This window comes from Taudactylus pleione, unplaced genomic scaffold, assembly GCF_031769625.1.
Source record: "Taudactylus pleione unplaced genomic scaffold, aTauple2 ptg000324l, whole genome shotgun sequence".
In the NCBI taxonomy this organism is placed as follows: domain Eukaryota; kingdom Metazoa; phylum Chordata; class Amphibia; order Anura; family Myobatrachidae; genus Taudactylus; species Taudactylus pleione.
Window position 1 is genome coordinate 1,999,434 of NW_028284725.1, and position 21,952 is coordinate 2,021,385.

At 49.0% G+C, this 21,952-nt stretch overlaps 1 protein-coding gene across 1 annotated transcript in view; it reads left to right on the forward strand.

Annotated features, from left to right (window-relative positions):
- The first annotated feature begins 2,954 nt into the window (after positions 1–2,954).
- Positions 2,955–21,952, forward strand: part of LOC148509501 (stabilizer of axonemal microtubules 3-like) — a 33,292-nt gene continuing 14,294 nt past the window's right edge. The window contains exon 1 of the mRNA XM_088443036.1: positions 2,955–3,092. Within this exon, the coding sequence (XP_088299162.1) occupies positions 3,003–3,092 (90 nt within the window). The 5' untranslated portion in view covers positions 2,955–3,002. The remainder of the gene's footprint in view (positions 3,093–21,952) is intronic.

Here is a 21,952-nt window from a genome sequence, read left to right on the forward strand (position 1 = left end):
CTGTTTGTCCACATATTTACATTACATTGACCATAAAGAATTTGATTTGGTGCTGGACCACCAACCTGAGGCACCCCTGCAAGTGTCCCGAGGCACCCCAGGATGCCACGGCGCACAGTTTGGGAACCACTGCAGTATTGTTAACATTATCCCACTTGTACAGAAGTGACCTTCCTAAAATTGTACCTGAATTATTTAAAATGCATCATCACAGTACACAGAAAGCATAAAACAGCATCTCACGGTATTACACGTCTAAATACTGCCACCTTGTGTAAGGAAGTTACAATGACACGAAGTTGATTCACATAGACAACTGCCGGTAACATTCTGATGCTGAAATTCTGCACCTATTATAGGGATAACATAGATTTGTGTCATGCCACGGTGAGGTCTGCGGCAATATTAGGGGTGGCTGTTGCTAACCGATGGTTCACAACCATCAATGTTTTCAGTCCAATGGTGTTGGTGATGGATTTGGCGCTTGATTCTCGGATTGCGATGGTTGCCATTATCACTTGCTTCTTTCTGAAGTGCGGTGATGTAATACTCTGCAAGGAGAAACACTGACCATTCGATGCGGCCGTCCGTAGGCAGTATCAAAGCTTGCACATTCATATACAGAGAAAGAAACCAACCGCACAAGATATTTATTCTATATTTTAGAATACAATACAGGGTTCCCTTTTGCTATTTTATAAAATAGCAGTGTAGGAAGCTAGGGGGTGCTACCACTTCATAAACAAATTATACACAAAGGAAATCGGAAAGACAAAAAAGTGCGTTATATGGTGCACAGAGACATTTTAAAAAAGAATTAAAATATAACTTTTATTGCACTTATTAAAACATTTTAATAACTGCAATAAAAGTTATATTTTATTTAAAAAAAAATAAACAATTTCTCTGTGCACCATAAAACGCAAACCTTTGTCTTTACCATTTCCTTTGTCAAAGCTTGCACAGCCTGATGGGGAAAGATGAGCAGACATGGATCATTCTGGGTTCAGTGTGAAACAGGACTATATAAATAAGCTGGCTGGGGTCAACAAGGTGTTTTTAGAGAGGTGTACTCTATTTTACATAATGGTGCAAATACTTTTTTTTCCAGTGGTCCCAAAATGGAAATAATTTAGGTTATACTTATTGGATGTTTTCTTTACTTTTTTTTAAAAAATGTTCATTTTCTGGGAGATCTGACGATAAAACATATGTCTAGGTGCATATCTCTACAAATGTATTAAAAAAAATTTAAATCTACGATAGTTATGGTATTTTCGGACAAAACAATGAAAAGTTTACATTAATAAAGGAGCTGTTAATCATCTCTACATAGGGTCAGGGCGGATTGGCCATAATATTTACCGGGAAGATTACTGGTGGACCTCCACCTGTGGGGCCGCTAGGGCTGCTGTAGGTCCCGAAATTGGGGCTGACTTTGTGCTGGTATTGCGCTGGTGGAGGGCGGCTGCGGCTGTCACTGAAGCCGGTAGAGGGAGCATCTCTGAGTACACACTGACTCACCAATAGGGATGGCCATCGATGATTCAAAATCATTGATGGTTTATGGCCGATGTCGAATGTTTTTTGACATCGATGGGGGAGAACCAGATGGTTTCCCTCAATCGATGTAAAAGCATAACCGAATGTTGTTGTCGTTTTTACCAAGTGACGGGACACAAAACATAGCTCCGACCCCGACATCCGCAAAGCCCCGCCCCATTTTCTGATTGGCCTAAAGGCCAGTCAGTCAAAAGACAGGGATGATCATCGGTTGGTGAAACCATTGATGGTCATCCAGTGAATAGTTTGTAACCATTGATGGTTCCACCACCGATGACCATCCCTACTCACCAGGGCTGGCCCTCTCCACTACAGGGGGAGGGGGTCTGCTTTAATGAGGAGTCCAAGCAGTAACCGGTCCACTGTGTGCCGGGTGTGAGGGCCATGTAAATTAGGCTAACCTTAGTGATCAATGAGACATCAGCAAGACCGTATTCAATTAGGAGCGAAAAGCCGCTTTCGGCGAAAGAGTTTCGCCAGTGACGTCATTTCGCCAGGCGAAAACTTATCTCTGTATTCAATTCCAAAGACTTTTCGCCGGTCCGGAAAGTCAATGCATTGGAGTAGGCGAAAAAGATTCGCCTATGAAAGCTGACGAAAAAAAGTGCAAAATTGGGGTTTTTGGGTGCAAACTTGCGGGAACCACCCGCCCGCCAAAGGTAAACTGTGCCAAAAAAAGTAAAACAAAAATTAAGAACACCCCAAAAAGTACTTTCAATTTGGGGGCAAAAAAAAACAAAGTTGGGGGACAAACTTAAAAACTAGCGAAATAGGCTTCAGGGGGTCCCAAAGTATGCCCCAGGTGTTTTTAAGATTGCAGGTGCTTGCGGAAGGTGGATTTTTTACGTTTTTTAAAACTTCACATTAGCAACTTAAAAATATGCTAGCACCTAATTTCATGTACCCCAAATTTGCTGGGACTAGTTATTTTGATGAAAAAATATTGCTTAATGCCATTCTTCACCACTTATGCAAAATGCTAATAGCAAGCTTTTGAAGAAAAAAACCTCCCCAGAATAGCTTTATTAGGGGTACTAGAACACCCCTATAGTTATCCCCTATGTTAGTGCAGCTTTTTGGGGGGTACAGAGTGTTTTCCCCATTTTTGACAGTACTTTTCGCCGGGTGCCGTTTTCACTGATTTCTAATTGAATACGGGGATTAGCGGGGACGAGCATGGAAACCAGCGATGACGGTGAAAAGTCCGGCATGCGAAAAGTACTGGACTTTAAGCATCTAATTGAATATGTCCCTACCTGGGACAATTCAGTCCACTCTGAGAACGCTCCCCCCCTTCCCCCGGTTACTGATGGTACAGTCCGGGGAGCTTACACTGATTACTTTCAGTTTCACCTTCTTTGCATGCACAGCAAGCTGGCCAGAGGAGCAGACAGTGACAGGAGCCAGCAGCAGCAAAGTGTCATCCAGCACTGAGAGGTATGCACTGCCCCAGGACCAGCACAAGGTGGAAGAAGAGGATTCTGCTTACAGAGGATGAGGAGCCTGAGCAGGATGAGAAGGTGAATGAGGTAAGGCAGTGTCATATGTCTAGCTTCCCTGTTATGAACTACAAGTCCCAGCACACTTTGAAAAGCTCTTTTTAGGGCATGGCTGGACTTACAGTTCCATTGGAGGTGGAGAGACACTCTAAGCTGAGTATTCTAATTCGGGGGAAGGCAATGTGTGGGGGATGTAGTCGACATCCCGACAGTCTGGATACCGGTACTTAGAATGCCCAACACCTGTCAGAATCCTGGCGCCAGTATCCCGACCGCAGGCATCCTGACTGTAAGTACTGGGGTAAGGAGGAGTTTTAGGTTTAGGGTGCAGGGAGGTTAGGTAAGGTTTAGGCACCAGGGAGGGTTATGGGTAAGGAAAGGGGGAGGGTTTGGATACTGGGTGACAAGTGTAGGTATCCTAACCCTGTTGGGATGCCAGTGTCAGGATTTTGACCGCCGGCATCCCGTACCCAACCCATGTGTGGCACTCAGCTGACACTTCACATGCCAGCATGCCTTTCCACAGATTTGGGTTGATCAAGCAGCAAAACTGTTGTGTGACATGCTGGGATGTGTAGTACCACTGCAGCTGGCGTGCCAAACGTTACCTCCACGTGTCCTGTATCATTAACCCCATGATCTATACCCTGCTGCAGTCTATGTGTGGTCTGCCAGTTATTTTGCTTGGTGTAAACCAGGGTTTTGCGGTGCAGGTTTACTGCATTGGCGGAATCCGAATGTGTCCCGGACTTTAATTTTTGAAATATAGCCAGAAAAAAGTACCCTCCAAATGTGACAGTCAGGGCCGTCTCTTCCATTGGGCTTAATGGGCAGTTGCCCAAGGGCCCCAAGCTTCAAGGGGCCCACCAGCCCCCTTGCTGCCGCGGCCAGTTGGTAAATGTTTTTTTTTTTTTTTTTTGTCCGGATCCGCCAGCCACCCCCCCCTCCGTGACGAGCGACACCACAACATTCCCCCCCTGCGGTTGATGAGTGCACACCACCAGGGGTAGATTGGGTCGCCAGCCCCTGTGTGGCCGCACTTCATTCCCACTGCTCTTCTCCGCCGGCCGCTGCTGCGATCAGAGCTTAACTCCGATCTAGCAGCGCCCTGTAGTTGAAGAAAAATGGCCGACCGGGGAGCTGCTGCACATACCCACCCACAGCAGCTCCTACCATAAGCCTTTGCGGAGCCGTCAGTCACTACTGACAGCTCCACCTCCAGTCCATATGCAGCCCCCCTCCATCACCCTCTATGTCTGCAGTGCAGCGCAGCCTTCCCTACATGCACAGCAGCAGCGGCAGCCCACGGTGTACACAGAAGTCAAGGAGCAGGAGCCAGCGCCGGCCAGTAAGTAAACTCTATCTAATAAGTCTGCCTGACCGACTAGTGTCAAAAGGGGGGGCGGGGTGTTGGATAAACAGGGGGTGAGGAGAATCTGGGGAACGGTGATGCTAAGACACGACCTGCGGAAGGTGATGAGGGGCAGAGGATGGTGCTGAGGAGTTGAAGATGGTGGTGAAGGGTTGAATAAGGTGCTGAGGGGCAGAGGATGGTGCTGAGGAGTTGAAGATGGTGGTGAGGGGTTGAAGATGGTGGTGAGGGGCTGAGGATTGTGCTGAGGGGCTGAGGAGCAGAGGATGGTTATGAGTTTACAAGGGCTTAGGGCGGTGCTGAGGGCCTGGGGGGAATCAATGTATGTGTTGTTTATAGTTTTCCCTGCGTGGGTAATCATTGAATCAATGTTTTATTTTATCCTGTATTGGACTATGTGTGTGCTTCGGGGGCTGTTGTGAGTTTTTTTACCCCATGGGGACCAATCTTTTTTCTTGTCGGGGGCCAATGTGTTTTATTTTTTCCTAAGGGGGAATGGATGTTACATTCTCCACTCCCACTAAAAAAAAAAAAAAGTGCAATAAATACCACCAGGCTAGAATAGAATAGGTTGGTAGGGGCCCCAGTGCATTGCTTTGCCTAGGGCCCACACTGCTGTTAAGACAGCCCTGTGTACAGTACAATTTTTTTACCGGTCTGTACTGGCAAAATGGGCTCTAGTGACCTGTATTAGGAATAGCACTCTTCCCCTACTCACCTTCCAGTCCTCCATGGTACCCCTCTCTTCCTTTATTGAACATTGACTTTACAGCCACTACATGTTGATGCCATGGGCGGGATGTACTAAAGGAAAAATGCGGTAAAAACTCTGTTTTCTGGGTTTTTACCGCATTTCCATATGTACTAAGCCTTGGCCACCCTTTTTTCGGCACGGAGGGTAACGCCAGAAAAACCTGGCGTTACCCTATAGAAGCCTATGGGCTTCTTCCCGCACCCTGCTCCTGACGGTTCGCCGCCGCCTCGTCGCCCAGCGCTGGCCCCCACTCACCTGCACTCCATTGTCGCCGGCCCGCGCTCCTCCTGGGTCATCCGCCTCCTCCTAATCTTCTTCCGGGTGCAGGGAGGAGGAGCCCGGGGCTTCCTGCACATGTGACCATTAGGAAGCTCCCTGGATTTAGAGGGGACGGGGTCCCACGGAAACCCCTCACCCGGCGTCGGCTATTTCGCAAAGGGCAGCTCTTATCGCAAGAGCTGTCCTTTGTGATACTAATCGCATATGTTAGTACATATGCGATTAGTAAGGTTGCGATGAATGGCGGAATGGTCACCGCAACCTTAGTACATCCCGCCCCACTGGTTTTATTCCTACAGAAACAGGTGGCTTCCAGACCATGTGATCTCCTGCAGGAATAGTGAATACAGACTCAAACGCTGCCTGTCCAGGAAGGATCAATTTCTTCAGAGGTTCCTCGTTGGAAGAAATCATATAGGTAAGAAAAATAGGATTTTGGTACTTACCGATAAATCCCTTTCTCCGATTCCACAGGGGACACTGGAGTTTCAATACAATGGGGTATAGCAGTGGGTTAACCGGGAGCTGGCACCTTAAAAAAAAAAAAAACTAACAGTAGCTAGCTCCTCCCCCTCTATACCCCCCCCCCCCCCCAAGCCAGTCTAAAAATAACTGTGCCCGAGGCGAGCTGGAAGTAAGGAGAAGGAGACATAAAAGCTACAATAACTACATCCATGTGCTAACACATCATACACAGAAAGAAAAACGGTAACAGACCAATCAAACGACCTAATGCAACAACTGTAGCATCTTGCAGAAAAGAACAGCGCAGGGAGGGCGTCCAGTGTCCCCTGTGGAATCGGAGCAAGGGATTTATCGGTAAGTACCAAAATCCTATTTTCTCCTTCATCCACTAGGGGACACTGGATTCTCAATACAATGGGGACGTCCCAGAGCTTACATCCCGGGTGGGAGAGCGCTGAGAACCCTGCAGTACTGCACGACCAAACTCAGAAGCGGAGGCCACAAAAGTATCAAATCGATAAAACTTAAGGAAAGTATGCTTTCCCGACCAAGTAGCTGCTCTGCAAAGTTGGTTTAATGAAACCCCCCGAGCAGCCGCCCATGAAGGACCTACCGAGCGTGTTGAATGAGCGGTAATGGTACTAGGTGGTTGTCTGGAAGCCACCACATAAGCCTGTCTGATAGCCAGGCAAATCCATCTTGAAATGGTTTGTTTGGACGCCGGCCAACCTGGACGGGCCAAATCAAATGTAATAAATAAAACGTCAGATTTACGGAGGGAAGCTGTCCGGTCCACGTAAATCTTAAGAGCCCTGACTACATCCAATAACTTTGAATTTGGAGAATCGTCTTTGAAAACTAGTACCACTATCGGCTGATTTATATGAAAAGCAGTCACTACCTTGGGAAGAAAGGATTTCTACGTGCGTAACTCCGCCCTATCCTCATGAAAAATGAGGAAGGAGGGACGACAGGCACTGAGCTCCGACACTCGCCTTGCTGAGGCGAGCGCCAACAGCAGAACCACCTTCCAGGTTAAATACTTAATTTCTACCCTGTGTAAAGGCTCAAAGGTTTCAGACTGAAGGAACGTTAAAACTAAATCCAAATCCCAAGGTGCAGTGGGCGGTACGAAAGGAGGTTGAATTCTGATGACTCCTTGTAAAAAGGTCTGAACATCTGGAAGCAAGGCAAAATTGACAATGCAGATATCTGTACCTTTAAGGAACCTAGACGAAGGCCCGCTGTTAGACTGGCCTGAAGAAAAAGGAGGAGACGTGATGTCCTAAAAACTGCTGGAGGGTAATTACATCTCTCGCACCAAACAACATAAGCCTTCCATATGCGATAGTAATGCTGAGAGGTGACATCCTTCATGGCCCGCAGCATAGTGGGAATCACGCTGGATGGGATCCCCTTGCTTCTGAGGACGGCCAAGCCGTTAAACGAAGCCGCCATAAGTTCTGATAAACGAACGGCCCCTGCAGAAGAAGAGCCTCCTGAAGGGGTAGGGGCCAAGGTTCGTCTATTAACAGATTTTGTACTTGCGAGTACCACGCTCGCCTGGGCCAATCTGGTGCTACTAGTAGTACCTTGACTCTTTCTCGCTTGATTCTCTGGAGCAAGCGTGGAATGAGAGGAAACGGAGGGAAGACGTAGATGTAATGGAAGGGCCACGGAGCTGACAGTGCGTCCACCGCCGCAGCTTGAGGATCCTTTGTCCTGGAGTAGAAGACTGGTAATTTACTCTTGACGCCATGAGATCGGCTTGCGGACAGCCCCACCGCAGAGTCAGTTGATGGAACACCTGAGGATTCAGGGACCATTCCCCCGGATGGATGTTCTGCCGACTGAGATAGTCGGCCTCCCAGTTCTCTACTCCTGGTATGAATATTGCAGAAATTGCTACTGCAAATTTCTCTACCCATATCAAAATCCTGCTTACCTCCCTCATAGCGGCTCTGCTCTTTGTGCCGCCTTGTTTGTTTATATATGCCACCGCCGTGGCATTGTCTGACTGAACTCGGATCGCCTGACCCTCAATATGGGCTGCGCCTTCTGAAGGGCATAAAACACTGCTCTCAACTCCAGCACATTTATGGATAGACTTGCTTCCCGTTGAGTCCAGAGCCCCTGAAAATGCTTTCCCAGGGTCAATGCTCCCCACCCTCTTAGGCTTGCGTCCGTGGTGAGTAGTATCCAATCACACATCGCAAATCTTCTTCCCGCCAACAGGTGAGAGGGATTCATCCACCATATGAGGGATGTTCGTGTTTGCGGCGCCAAAAGGACCCTCTGATGTAGAAACAGGTGGGACCCTGACCACTGAAATCTTGCGTATTGTATCGCCTCGAAAGCTGCTACCATTTTCCCGAGAAGACGGATACAGAGATGTACCGACACCCAGCGATGCTGTAAAACCATGCGCACCAGGTGCTGAATGGGGGCAACCTTGTTCTGGGGCAAAAATACTTTTTGTTCCCTTGTGTCAGGTATCATTCCCAGAAAAAGCAGGCTTTGGGTGGGGATCAGGGAGGATTTCTTGAAATTTAGGATCTAGGATCCATCCGTGTTGTAAGAGAACACGCTGCGTTAGATGAATGTCCTTTTACAGGCGACCCCGTGATGAGGCCTTTAAGAGATCGTCCAAATATGGAACAATGACAATACGCTGACGATGCAGCAGGGCCATCATTTCTGCCATAATCTTTGTAAACACCCTTGGTGCTGACGAAAGACCGAAAGGCAGGGCCTGAAATTGAAAATGCGAGTCTAGTATTGCAAAACGAAGAAAAACCTGATGAGGGGGCCATATATGGAGATAAGCATCCTTTATGTCGAGGGACACTAAAAACTCGTCTTTCTCGAGACTCGCAATCACGGATTGGAGAGATTCCATTTTGAATCTGAAGACTCGCAGATAAGGGTTTAATTCCTTGAGATTGAGGATGGGCCTCATGGAGCCGTCCGGCTTGGGCACAACGAACAAACTGGAATAAAACCTTTGACATTTCTGGTGGGATGGAACCTTCACTATTACCTGAGACAATAACAGTTTTTGTATTGCCTCCTGGATAGCTACACGTTTTTCTGTAACCTGAGGTAAACCGGTCTTGAAAAAACGAGAGGGAGGCTTTATTCTGAAATCCAGCTTTAGTCCCTGAACAATGACATCCCGAACCCAGGCGTCCTGACAAGACTGGTTCCAAATGTCCTTGAAACGTAGGAGCCGAGCCCCTACTCTGGGGTCCCCCAAATGAGAAGGGAGAACGTCATGCGGTAGGCTTTGCAGCTGCTTTATCCTGCAGTGAGCTGGAGGTAGCTGAAGACAATGCTCTACCCCGGCCTCTGGTACCCCTGGAGAATGCTGGGCCTCCTCTAGCACACCCTCTAAATCTCCCAGGGGCACAAAAGGACCGAAAGGACGGACCTGCAGAGGGACTTTTGGTAGGAGGAGGGGTAGCAGATGGTAAATAAGTGGACTTTCCACCTGTAGCTTGTGAGATCCACTTATCTAATTCCGAGCCGAAAAGAACCTCCCCCGTAAAAGGAAGAGCCTCGACTGCTCTCTTAGACTGCGTCTGCTTGCCTCTGACGCAACCACAGAGCCCTTCTAGCTGACACAGCCAATGCTGAAGATCTGGCGGATAGACTGCAAATGTCCTTTGACGCTTCCCCCAGGAATGCAGCTGATTCTGCAATCTGCTCAGCTAACTGAATGAGGTCATCGGGTTGTGCACTGGACCTAATTCCTTCCGCTAGCTGCAAAGCCCAATTCTCAATGGCTTTGTTCACCCAACAGCAGACTTGAGTCGGACGCATCAAAACCCTTGCTACAGTGTATAGAGATTTTAATGTCTGTTCCAGCTTCCTGTCTCTTTTAAAGCAACAGCATCCGGCACTGGAAGTACTGTCTTTTTAGAAAGACGGGCTACTGATGGGTCTACCGCAGGAGGAGTTTCACACAAAAGGGAAAGGGGTAATAAGAGAGATATTTCTTGTTCATTTGAAATCTCTTATCTGGGTGTTTCCATGCAATAGAGAGAATATCATCCAGCTCCTCCGATGCTGGAAAGGTAACGGACTGCTTAACCCTTTTACCAAAAATAGACGCTTTTGCAGTTACCTCTACCTCCTCCACATGTAACACCTGTCGTACTGCTGTAATCAAGGCCTCTACCCCTTGTGATGCAGGTTCAATTTCCTCAGTAATCTGAACCTCCTCCTCCTGCACTTCCCCCTCCTCTTGTTCCTGAACATCCTCTTCGTCTGATTCATCCCAATGTAGGGGATTATGAATCAACCTTTTACTAAGGACCTGAGTAGATGCAGAGGGAGTCTGGGATATTGCCTTTGTAAGACCCTCAACCGATCTTGCTAGAGATCGGGCCCAATCTGGTTCAGCTGCTGTCTGATTCAGCCTCTCCCTGTCTCTGCGAGCTGCTTCCAACTCAGATGACAGGTTGGATATAACTGATGTTAATTGATCCGACCACATAGGCTGACTCACATTAACAGAGTCCTGAGGCTGAGACATGCAATTATCACACAGTAAGGAAGCATTAGGCTGTCCCTGTGTGAATTTTTCCCCACAAGTCTTGCAGGAAATGGCCTTTTGGGCTGCCTTAGACCCCTTGGTAGACATTACTGTTACCACACACACACACACACAGAAAAAAACGACAGTAGTAATCACAATCGCACCTATGACTGACAAGGGGCACAGAGGGCGATAAGCAATGCACTGTACAGCGCTAGTTGAATAACGCTGCAACAATAATAGCAAGGGCTGATAACTGAGTACTAGCCTGACTCCAGACACAGCCTGCTCCTTCACTTAGTAGTGCTCCAAAATGGCCCCTCAACGTTCTTTAGAAGCGCTGAGACTGATGGGAGGCAGAAGAAAAAACTTAGGCTCCGCCCCCCCCCCTGCTATGGCGCCTTCCGCGCAAGCGGCAACTGTGAAATGCCCGCCTATTATAAAGTCCTGGCTCCACTGCTAAGCAGGGAGCCAGGTGACACTAACCTTGACCCTGCCTATGCTGCCGGCGGTGGGCATGTGCTGTGGGAACCCGCTATGAGCACTGCAACCAGCGCGTATCTGGGTTCCCCAGAGACTGAGGTCTCTGTAGCAGGAGACCTCAGCGCAAACCTTTGTGCAGTAGCGGTGAGGTCTCCCCCGGCAGCATCCATAGGTGTAGACAGGCAGGGGCAGTGGGCTGCCTGTCCATCCTCCTGCTGATTGGAGGTCATTCTTTCTTTTAAAATAAGCCCTAAACGGGAGATCAACGTCCAGCTCCCAGGGCACACTTTTTTAGACTGGCTTGGGGGGGTATAGAGGGGGAGGAGCTAGCTACTGTTAGTTTTTTTTTTAAGGTGCCAGCTCCCGGTTAACCCACTCCTATACCCCATTGTATTGAGACTCCAGTGTCCCCTAGTGGATGAAGGAGAAATATTCATTCACGTGCTCGCTCTGTTTATTCACTGGAGAGAGGAACTGGGGGCATACCCATCAGCTCCCGGAGTGGTGGGCATGTTCCCACCATGACGAAAACGGGAAGGGGGAAATGGCTTGCAAGCATGGCATTTCACATAAGGCCATGTCCCTCAACACAAGACCACACCCCCTTTTTTTACACGCACGCGCACATGAGGCCACTTTAGCAGGATTTTCCAGGGCCACTTTGAAATCCCAATCCGCTCCTGTATAGGGTATGAGTTCGGCATTCCGGCGGTCGGAACGCATACCCCAGAGAAGAAGGGAAACACGGTACAGATTAGGACTCAGTGCAGAGATAAACATACTGGAGTCTGGAGCGTAGCTTTTGTGAATTCGCAGTACATATGCTCTGGAATTTGATGCCTGTAAGCACGTGCAATGCAGAGTCATAAGCATATCCATCATACCTACACTGACAGCCGAAGAGGCGTAACCGGATTGTGTTGAGGCATTCACATCTAGGTAAAGCACAGCGTGGACGCTTCCAGAGCCGGATTAAGGGGGTAAAGTAAACCCGGGCTCCCTTGACCCATGGGAAAATTTCATATTTTTGCCCCAAGGTCAAGTAGCTGCATTGCTGCTATCATCGGGCCATCACTGCTGCAGTGCTGAGCTGTCCTTCACACACTGCCACCAATCGACTGCGGTGAAGGTGTCTCTACTCCCTCCTCTCACGGCCAAGACTCCGCCCCTTCTATGTGAAGCCCTGCCCCTTTCTCCCTCCCCTCTGTCTGTGCTTCTCCACTCCCCTAGTCTCCACCCCATCCTCTCTCCAATGTCTGCGGGGGCGATTCAATTCAACGCGAATTGAATAGCTGCAGGAGCTCCCTCCCGCGGCTATTCAACATCGCGTTGAATTGAATTCCCCCCTCTGAGTGTCTCTCTCTCCTCCCCTGGAGCTCCGCAGTCTGCTGAGAGCAGGCAGCCTACTTCCAGCTCAGGTAAGTATATGGGAAGGTGTGGGGGGCATATTAATGCAGTCTGGGGGTGGGTGTATTAATGCTATCTGTAGGGGCAATGTTAATGGGATGGGTATGTAATAATATGGGGGATATATTATAGCTATCTGGATGGTGGGTGGGGTTATAGTAAATTATTATAGGGGGTATATTACTGCTATCTGGCTAATGGGGTGGGGGTGTAGTAATAATGCGCCTGATACAGAGGTGGATGGATCTGCAGTAGCAGCTGCAGCAAATTTGTAGCCACCACTGCATCTTTATGCTAATACTGAGGTTGGTGGGCATCATTTCGAGCCGCCCACCAACCGCGACACAAATCCGTCAATGTGTGCACAAAGACGCATCGCCGATCTAACATCGGCTGCACCATCGGACATTACGGTAACCCCATGGTTGATCAGAATGACCGTTGGATCATGGCTGCCAGTGCATGGGGAACTGTGTCTTGCGATGCATTTCCTAACACCGACTCGCCCACCACCATCTCCCTAATCACCACCCATGAACAAAATTGCATGGATCTCCCTGCAACTCCAATAAGCGTCCCCCGCAGTAACCATCGGGACGCCTGAGCAGTGCGACTCTGACACATGCACAGAAGTACAACATTGGGGGCTTGTGTCCAATGTTTTACCTCTGAATCAGGTCCTCTATGTGGGCTGAGGGGTACAGTAATAGCATCGGGGAGCAGATAAGGCAGAGTATTGATGTTGTACATATAAATTATATAATACACATACACACACACTTATACACAGCCTGTGGTTGGCCCCACTGTACATGGTGCTAGAATTCACACCTTTACATCCCTGCAGAGCTGGAGGCTCGGGCTTAAAGAAGCAACTGCCCAGAAGAGGAGATAGGTGGATTGGAGCAGATGAACTCAGCGGTAAGAAGCTGTAACATGCACCCACACACACATATATTATATTGTACAAAATATAATGTCAGGAAGCCGACAGTGAAGGCCTGGCATGGGTCTGATGATAGGCGTCTAAATACCGACGCCTATCATTAGCCCCTCGCCGAAATCCAGACGCCCGGCATAACGAAAGTAGGTAAGCCGGGCGTCGGCCACTCATAGCCACGGGGAGAATGGTTAGGTTTAGGGACCTCCGAGGGACTTAGGGTTAGGCACCCCCCCTGGGAAGGTTAGGGTTAGGCACCCCCGGGAGGGGGGGGGATAGGTTTAGGCACCACTGGGGGGAGGTTTGGGTTAGGCAATAGGAGGGGAGGGTTAGGGTAAATGCTCACCTCAGTCGGGATCTTCATATGCCGGCCTTCTGGCATCGGTATTTCATCCACCGGACTTGGGTCCGGCGGTAATACATACCGATTTATATATATATATATATATAAAAAATATATTTCAAATGTTGTGAAACAGAAGCGCCATCTAGTGTATAAGTTCCAAATCACATCCGAATCATGGCTCACATATTAATCTTTTCCAAAAAGGACTCCAAAGGAAAATATTTACGTGTGTAAATTCACACTCAAAGAAAATGAAAAACAAAAAAAGGAAATATATTAATAAAACAATGAATTAATATTGTGCAATGATGAAACACCACCTGATTATATATATTTGTGCATACAAAGTGCACTAGTGCAATATCATATCAAAATATAACGTGCAACATGCTTGTGCTAAAAAACTTCACAGTGCATGTGCAGTAGATTTTTCTCAATAAAACAATTCACTTCAAACCATAAATTAAAGTTCAAGTGCTCGCATCATCGGACTCAAAAATGTTTGTCCTTAACACCCACAATATCACTTAGAAGCATTTCATGGTGAAGCATTTATAAAAGGAAATTCATGCCAATGAGTAGTGTAAAACATACATTTAATAATAAAAAAAAGCATCTAAAACATACATCTAAAAACAGGAAAATCAGCTTATCTGTCTTAGGGTCATCTAGATACAGAATTTGGACCATGAACACCAGGAATGCCTCAGCACATTTCGTCAGCTATCTCTGTAGCAGGACTTCTTCAGGAGGATACTTACATGTCACCCAGAGCTCTCTTATATACCTGTACTAATAGTTGATGCGGACTCCATCTTTTTTACTTTGACTTTTTTCCATGATGCCTAACAGTTTGCACATGCGCAGATGCATGGGATTCATCATTTTTCTTAATCCAATTAGGATGGTTAAGCCCTATTAGTACAGGTATGTTTTAATATATGTTTTTGGTGTCATTAAATTAGTGTATGCTTCACAGATTTATTGTTTATCATGTGATTAAGCTACCAGACATTTAAACATATTCAATAACATCCACATTATCATCTAGAATACGAGTATCTAGTCTTACTCTGTTGCATGGGCAATAAGTACATCATTGGCTCCTGGAAATGTATTCGCTCCCCCCCCCCTGAGGGTAGCGCTTAAGCGCAATTTAACTTTTTTCGAGTCAGGGGTAATGCTTTGGCCGGGGGACCCGGTGGTAGGGTTTCCCTGGCTGTGGCATTACCCCCTCGCCCTGCTAGAAATCTCCAGGTGGTGGTTATGGAAATTACAGGGAAACCCTATGCAATTTTCCCCCTGTATTTCCAGAACCAGCACCGGCTCAGAGCCTGGTGCTGGTTGCGCTAAGTACAGGGAAACCCTACGCATTTTGTCCCATGTATTTACACAACCAGGACTGGCTATGAAAAGTCCGGGGCTGGTTGTGCTTTTGGGGAGGGACCCCACGTCATTTTTTTTTTAAATTAACACATAAACAAGCTTTTTACACTAAGATACATGCACGCATCTAACTGATGTATGCATGCATCTGTGTCAAATAGAACTGCTCATGCTGAAATCAAAAGCATGAAGCACTTCTATTCATTTGGGGATTTGAAGTCCGATTTTGAGTTTTGTTTTACATTCGATTGCAAATAAAATGTTAGTAAATGAAGGGATCCTAAATTCGAGAAATGGTAAAACATCAATGTTTTGCCTATATTCGATTTTGAGTGAAAACTAATTTTCAGTTTCATTTGACATTCGATTTTGGCTTTAGTAAATCTCCTATATCAAATCGAACTAAAATCGAATGGAAAATCTGATCAGAATCCAAAATCAAACTTTAGTAAATAAACACCCTGAAGTGTAGTGACACAGATAATGTATGAGCAGTTTTATTGCCTTATTTCTACTTCAGGGTACATAGGGGGTCCACAGGGTTGACCTTGGGGTATAGCTGGATCTGGATCCACGGGCACCACGCAGTTAAAGCTTTCATTGCTCCCAGGATGCACTTGGGTCTGTCCTCCTCTATACCCCGAGCCACAGGCACCTCAGTTTTAGTTGGTGCCCGGCCAGAGTCGGGTCACCCTGTCGCAGTGGGGCTGCAGGAGCAGCCCCTAAGCTTTATTTTAAAAGAGAAATTTTGTCTTTTATCAGAGCAGCAGCATCAGACTGTCCTTTAGGACGTCCATGCTGCCGCTCCTTCTCCCCGCTGGCGCCGCGACGCCAGTACAGATCTGGGGATCGCGGCGGGACCCCAGAGTCTGTACTAGCCGGGCTCTGGGGACTCCTGTGACTGCTGCCGGATCGCCGGGGATCAGGTAAGCCGCAGGTCGCCGCGTGCGGCGTCCTGCGGATACTTTCTATGCAGTCAGAAGCCTCCGGTCTCTGGGGACAGACCGGAGGCGCTAGCAGCGGCGGCGGGCTCCCCCTCTCTAGAGGAATACCCCGCGTGTCCGCTAGACCACCAGGGTGATAGGCTGGAAGCGGGACCGGCAACCCAGGGGTTAAATGCTAGCCAGGGGAGGCAGCCTTCCCTGTCTAATGGCTCCTCCCCTCAGCTCAGTGCGCCTTTCAACACGGTCTGGCGTCGCTGAGCTGCTCTTATCTCTCGGCCACTCCTCCTCTGAGGTCTCCGGCGGCCATCTTTACTGGCCGGCATCGCAGACTCCCAGGCGGTATCAAGTGGACCGGTCCCCCTGTGTACCTCTCCCCTGCTAAAGAACAGTGTACACAGCGCTATAGCCCTCCCAGACACTGAATCTGGGCAGTTGATTGTAGCGGAAGGTGCAGTGAGTACAACTTTTCTGCATTGTATGTGACTATTGCTAGTGCTGCCTGTCTGTGACTTATTTCTACTTACTGTCAGCTTATACCTATCCCTTTCCTTCTCCTACGGCCCGGCAGGTGTGTGGGGGAAGGGCGTTTTTCTGATACCCTCACTTATATAAATCACGTATTTGTGGGGTCAGTCACATACTGTTGTGTGCTACACAGTTCCATATCTGGGCTGTTTGTGTTGCATACTGGTGAGTGCGCGGGTGTTAACACCGTAATTCCTCTGCTGATACGTATATTTTGTGTATTTACGGTATCATGTCTGATGAGGAGACTGAGCACTCCGTGGCTCCTGTGTTGTTTTCCTGCAGACACTGTGCTGCGGGAATTGATGGGGAGGATTTATCTCAGGATGGTCTGTGCGGGCGGTGCCAGCTGGTACCGGGCCCCTCTAAACCCCCAGTATCACAGGACCCTCCTTGGGCGATGTTTTCACAGGTGCTGGCGTCCATTGCAGACCGGTTATCGGTCTCATCAATTGTCCCTTCTAGGGCGTTGCCCCAGCCCACCGTCCCCCAGGGAATTCCGCAAATATTGCAGTCTCCCCCCGGGGCCCAGACTGTGGGTCCTTATTCGGGACTGCCTGTGTATGTCCAGTCTCCTCCTGTGACGCGGCAGTCTGTGGTGCCTTTTCACAGTTTTCCTCAGACGGCTCCTCCACCTTGGGTGGCTGTTCTCTCCAGCTCTGTACAGAGTCTGGCGGCCTCATCCTCGGCGTTTCAGTAGATGTTGCAAAGTGATGTGCCACCAAGGGCGTCCAAACGTCCTGTCGTGAGTTCACTGGCTGCGCAGTTGTCGTACTCGGAAGTGTCCTCAGATGACGGAGAGATCCATGAGGACTCTGATGCCATGGGGCAGGAGGTCCTCCATTAATGTTCCAGCATTGGTTAGGGCGGTGCGGGCTATCCTCCATATAGAGGATGATGCGCCGGCTCCTAGGTCGAAGTTCCCTAATTTAAAAAAAGCCAAGGTGACTTTGAATGTGTTTCCCCTGTCTGATCAATTAACGGATCATATGGCGGCGGCCTGGCAATTACCCAGTAAGAGATTCCTTCCTCAGAAGAGGTTGGCGCCAAATTATCCTTTTCCTGAAGCTCATTGCAGGAAATGGCAGACTCCGCCGGCGGTGGATTCTCACGTCACCCGCTTGATCAAAAGCTGCCATTGCCGTCTATCTCCTCTTTAAAAGGATCCCACGGACAGGAAGGTGGAGACTTGCTTGAAGTCCATTTACTCTCTTTCCGGGGCGGTGGCTCGCCCGTCCATGGCCATCTCCTGGGTGGCTAAAGCCATTGAGAACTGGGCCAATGCCTTGGAGGATACCTTTACTGACGATGCTCCGGATATCCAGAGAGCGTTAGTGGGACAGATGAGGGATGCGGCTTCCTATATTGGGGAAGCGTCTTTGGATGCCAGCCTGCTAACTTCTAGGGTTTCGGCTGCAGCTGTGTATGCTCGGCGGTCCCTGTGGCTGAGATCCTGGAGGGCTGATGCAGACTCTAAAAAGGGTCTGGAGGCCTTGCCTTTTAATGAAGAATTGCTATTTGGTCCAGATTTGGACAAAATAGTTGATGCCTTGGCTAAGTCCAAGTCGGCTTTCCTCCCTTCGGCCTCTGCGCCGGCTAAAGTGAGGAGCTCTGCTTTTCGGGTTCAGGGTAAGGCCAAAGGTCAGTCCTTCCCGAGACATTCGGCGACCAAGGCCGCACCCAAGCCCAAGAAGCAGGCATGGAGTGCTCAGCGCCCTTCTTCCAAGCAGGAGGATAAACCTGCTGCATGATGGGACGGGCCTCTCTCTGGGGGACCCCAGAGTGGGAGGCCGACTTCTCCAGTTCGCCCAGTGTTGGCACAATACCACCACGGATGCCTGGGTTTGAGAAGTAGTCTCTCAGGGGTGCGAGAAGTAGTCTCTCAGGGGTGCGCCCTGTCTTTTTGGTTCAGGCCGCCCCACCTGTTTTTCTGCACGAGTCCTTCTCTGGACAAGACCAAAGCTGTCCAGATTCAGGTAGCTATAGAATCCTTGCTACAAGCAGGGGTCATTGTTCCCGTTCCGCAGTCTCAGCGCGGGACGGGGTACTATTCTACTCTGTTTCTGGTGCAGAAACCCAATGGTTCTCATCTCCCTATCCTGAATTTGAAGTCTCTGAACACATACCTCAGAGTTCCCAAGTTCAGGATGGAAACGTTATGTTCCATCATTCTGGCGATGGAACCCGGGGATTACATGGTCTCCCTCGATATCCAGGACGCCTATCTCCATGTGCCCATAGCACCGGCACATCAGCGGTATCTGAGGTTTGCTATCCTGAACCATCACTACCAGTTTCGGGTGTTGCCTTTCGGCCTTTCCACGGCTCCGAGGGTGTTCACCAAGGTGATGGCAGTTATGGCTGCTCACCTTCGGGGTCAGGGTATACGGCTGCTGCCGTACCTGGACGATCCTCTGCTGCTGGAAAGCTCCCCGGAAGTGCTTCTTCGACATCTCCACCTGACCATTGCTTGTCTTCAAGCACACGGGTGGTTGATAAATTGGAAGATGTCATCTCTGATCCCATCACAACGGATGGTCCATCTGGGAGCACTTCTGGATTCTTGTCAACAAAGGATTTTCTTGACTCTGGAAAAGGTGTCTTCCCTACAACTGAGGATACACAGTTGCCTGAGCAGTGGCAGGGTGTCGGTCCATTCGTCAATGAGAGTCCTGGGGTCCATGGTGTCGGCATTCGACATGGTGGAGTTTGTCCAGTTCCATTCCAGGCCCCTGCAGATGGTTTCGGAGTGTAACGGGTTATCTCACCGGATCCGTTCTCAGATGCTGGTCTTGTCCCCAGATGTGCGCCGGTCTCTGGCGTGGTGGCTTCAGTCAGTTCATCTCATCCAGGGTCGCCCCTTTTGGATCCTAGACTGGGTTCTGCTTACGACAGATGCCAGTCTCCGGGGTTGGGGGGCAGTGACCGCGGCTCGTTGTCTCTTCAGGGCCGTTGGTCGGCAGAGGAAGCCGTCCTTCCCATAAACGTTCTAGAGCTGCGGGCAGTATACCGTGCTCTACTGTCGTCAGGCACCGTTCTTCACGGAAGAGCAGTTCAGGTGCAATCGGACAACGCTACCACAGTGGCGTACATAAATCACCAGGGAGGGACTCGCAGTCAAGCTGCGATGTCGGAGGTGTCTCAGATCCTGGCTTGGGCGGAGTGCCACCTTCTGGCAATCTCGGCAGTCTTCATCCCGGGAGTCCTCAATTGGGAGGCGGACTTCCTCAGCCGTCACGACGTGCATCCTGGGGAATGGTTGCTTCACCCAGAGGTGTTTCAACTTCTCGTGGACAAATGGGGACTGCCGGAGTTGGACCTGATGGCCTCCCGTCACAACTGCAAGTTGCCCGTGTACGGCTCAAGGACAAGAGATGCAGGCCCAAGCCTAGTGGACGCGCTGTCTGTGAAATGGACGTTTCACCTAGCGTACCTGTTCCCTCCGATCTCCCTGCTACCTCGGGTACTCAGAAAAATCAAACAGGACAGGGGCACGTTTCTGCTGGTGGCTCCAGCGTGGCCCAGACGTCCTTGGTACTCCGATCTCAGGAGCTTGTCCATAGATTCACCGTTCCTTCTGTCTCAGCGTCGGGACCTGCTGTCTCAGGGGCCCTGCCTTTACCCAGATCTGGGTCGGCTGTCTTTGACGGCGTGGCTCTTGAGACAGCCGTCTTAAGGTCCGGGGTTTTTCTAACTCTGTCATCAGTACCATGCTGAGGGCGCGTAAGCCTGCCTCTGCACGGATTTACCACAGAGTGTGGCACACTTACTTTCAGTGGTGTGAGTCCAGAAACTTTGATCCTCAGGTGTTCAGGGTTTCTAGGATTTTTGAATTTCTGCAGTTGGGTCTTGACCTGGACTTACGTCTTGCTTCCCTGAAGGTTCATGTATCGGCTCTGTCTGTATGGTTCCAACGTCGGATCGCTACACTGCCTGATGTTCACACCTTTTTCCAAGGTGTTCTTAGAATTCAACCTCCCTTGTGCCTCCAGTGGCTCCATGGGACTTGGTGGTGGTTCTTCGGGTCCTGCAGGGACCTCCCTTTGAGCCTCTTGAGTCTGTTGACCTCAAGTGGTTAACACTGAAAACTGTGTTTCTCCTGGCAATTGCTTCGGCCAGGAGGGTATCCAAGTTGGGGGCACTTTCCTGTAGTCCCCCTTCCTAATTTTTCACCAGGACAGGGCTGTGCTTCGTACTTGTCCTGAGTTTTTGCCTAAAGTAGTCTCCACATCAATCAGGAACTTGTGGTACCAGCTTTTCAATCTTCTGATCTTACAGCTGGTGAGGCTTCGTTGGACGGTTTCCGTGCTCTCAGAGTTTATGTTGATCGGACGGCTTCTGTAAGAAAGTCCGATTCCTTGTTTGTCCTCTTTGGTTTTCATAAGAGGGGTTGGCCTGCCAACAAACAAACGTTAGCCCGTTGGCTTTGTTCTGTTATTAGGGAGGCTTATATACAGGAACGTTTACCTGTTCCAGCCTCTGTTAAGGCTCATTCCACTCGGTCTGTGGGTCCTTCTTGGGCTGCTAGACGTGGTGCCTCCACTGTTCAGCTCTGCAAGGCAGCCACTTGGTCTTCAATTCAGACATTTTTGAGGTTTTATGCGTTTGACACCTTTTCCTCTCAGGATGCATCCTTCGGGCGCAGGATTCTTTCTGCTCAGGAGCGTCCCCGCCCTTAGTTGAACTGCTTTGGGACATCCCCAAGGTCAACCCTGTGGACCCCCTATGGACCCTGAAGTAGAAAACGAGATATGGTAAGAACTTACCTTTGTTATCTCTGTTTCTACGAAGTCCATAGGGTCCACAGGGCGCCCACCCTGACGCACCTGGCTTCATATGGGCTGTGTGGCTGGTCACCGGTTTTCCGTCTCCCATTTCTGTGAGTATGGTTTCTTGTGTGTTCCAGTCTTCCTTCTCTGTTTAGTCTCCTCCTCCGGCCTTGGCTGCTTACCAACTGAGGTGCCTGTGGCTCGGGGGCGGGGTATAGAGGAGGACGGACCCAAGTGCATCCTGGGAGCAGTGAAAGCTTTAACTGCGTGGTGCCCGTGGATCCAGATCCAGCTATACCCCAAGGTCAACCCTGTGGACCCTATGGACTTCGTAGAAACAGAGATAACAAAAGGTAAGTTCTTACCATATCTCTTGTTTTTTTTAAACATAATTACACTGTGGTATAGGATTAGGGAGTTCCTTCATTGCATACAGAGGGTGGTTTAAACAGAATATGAGGAGAAGGATATATAAATACCCCTTAACAGTATGTCAGTAGTTGTAACAACTAGTTATAATTGAAACGATTGTATCTTTGTTAAAATAAAATGTCTCCCGTTTATTTCACTGGGTAAGGATTCATTCATCTGTGCTCAGAGTGAACTATGTCTGGGCCAGAAATAACAGTTCCCATTTATGTCTCCACTTAAATTTGTAGTCAAAGAAATTGAATTCCAAA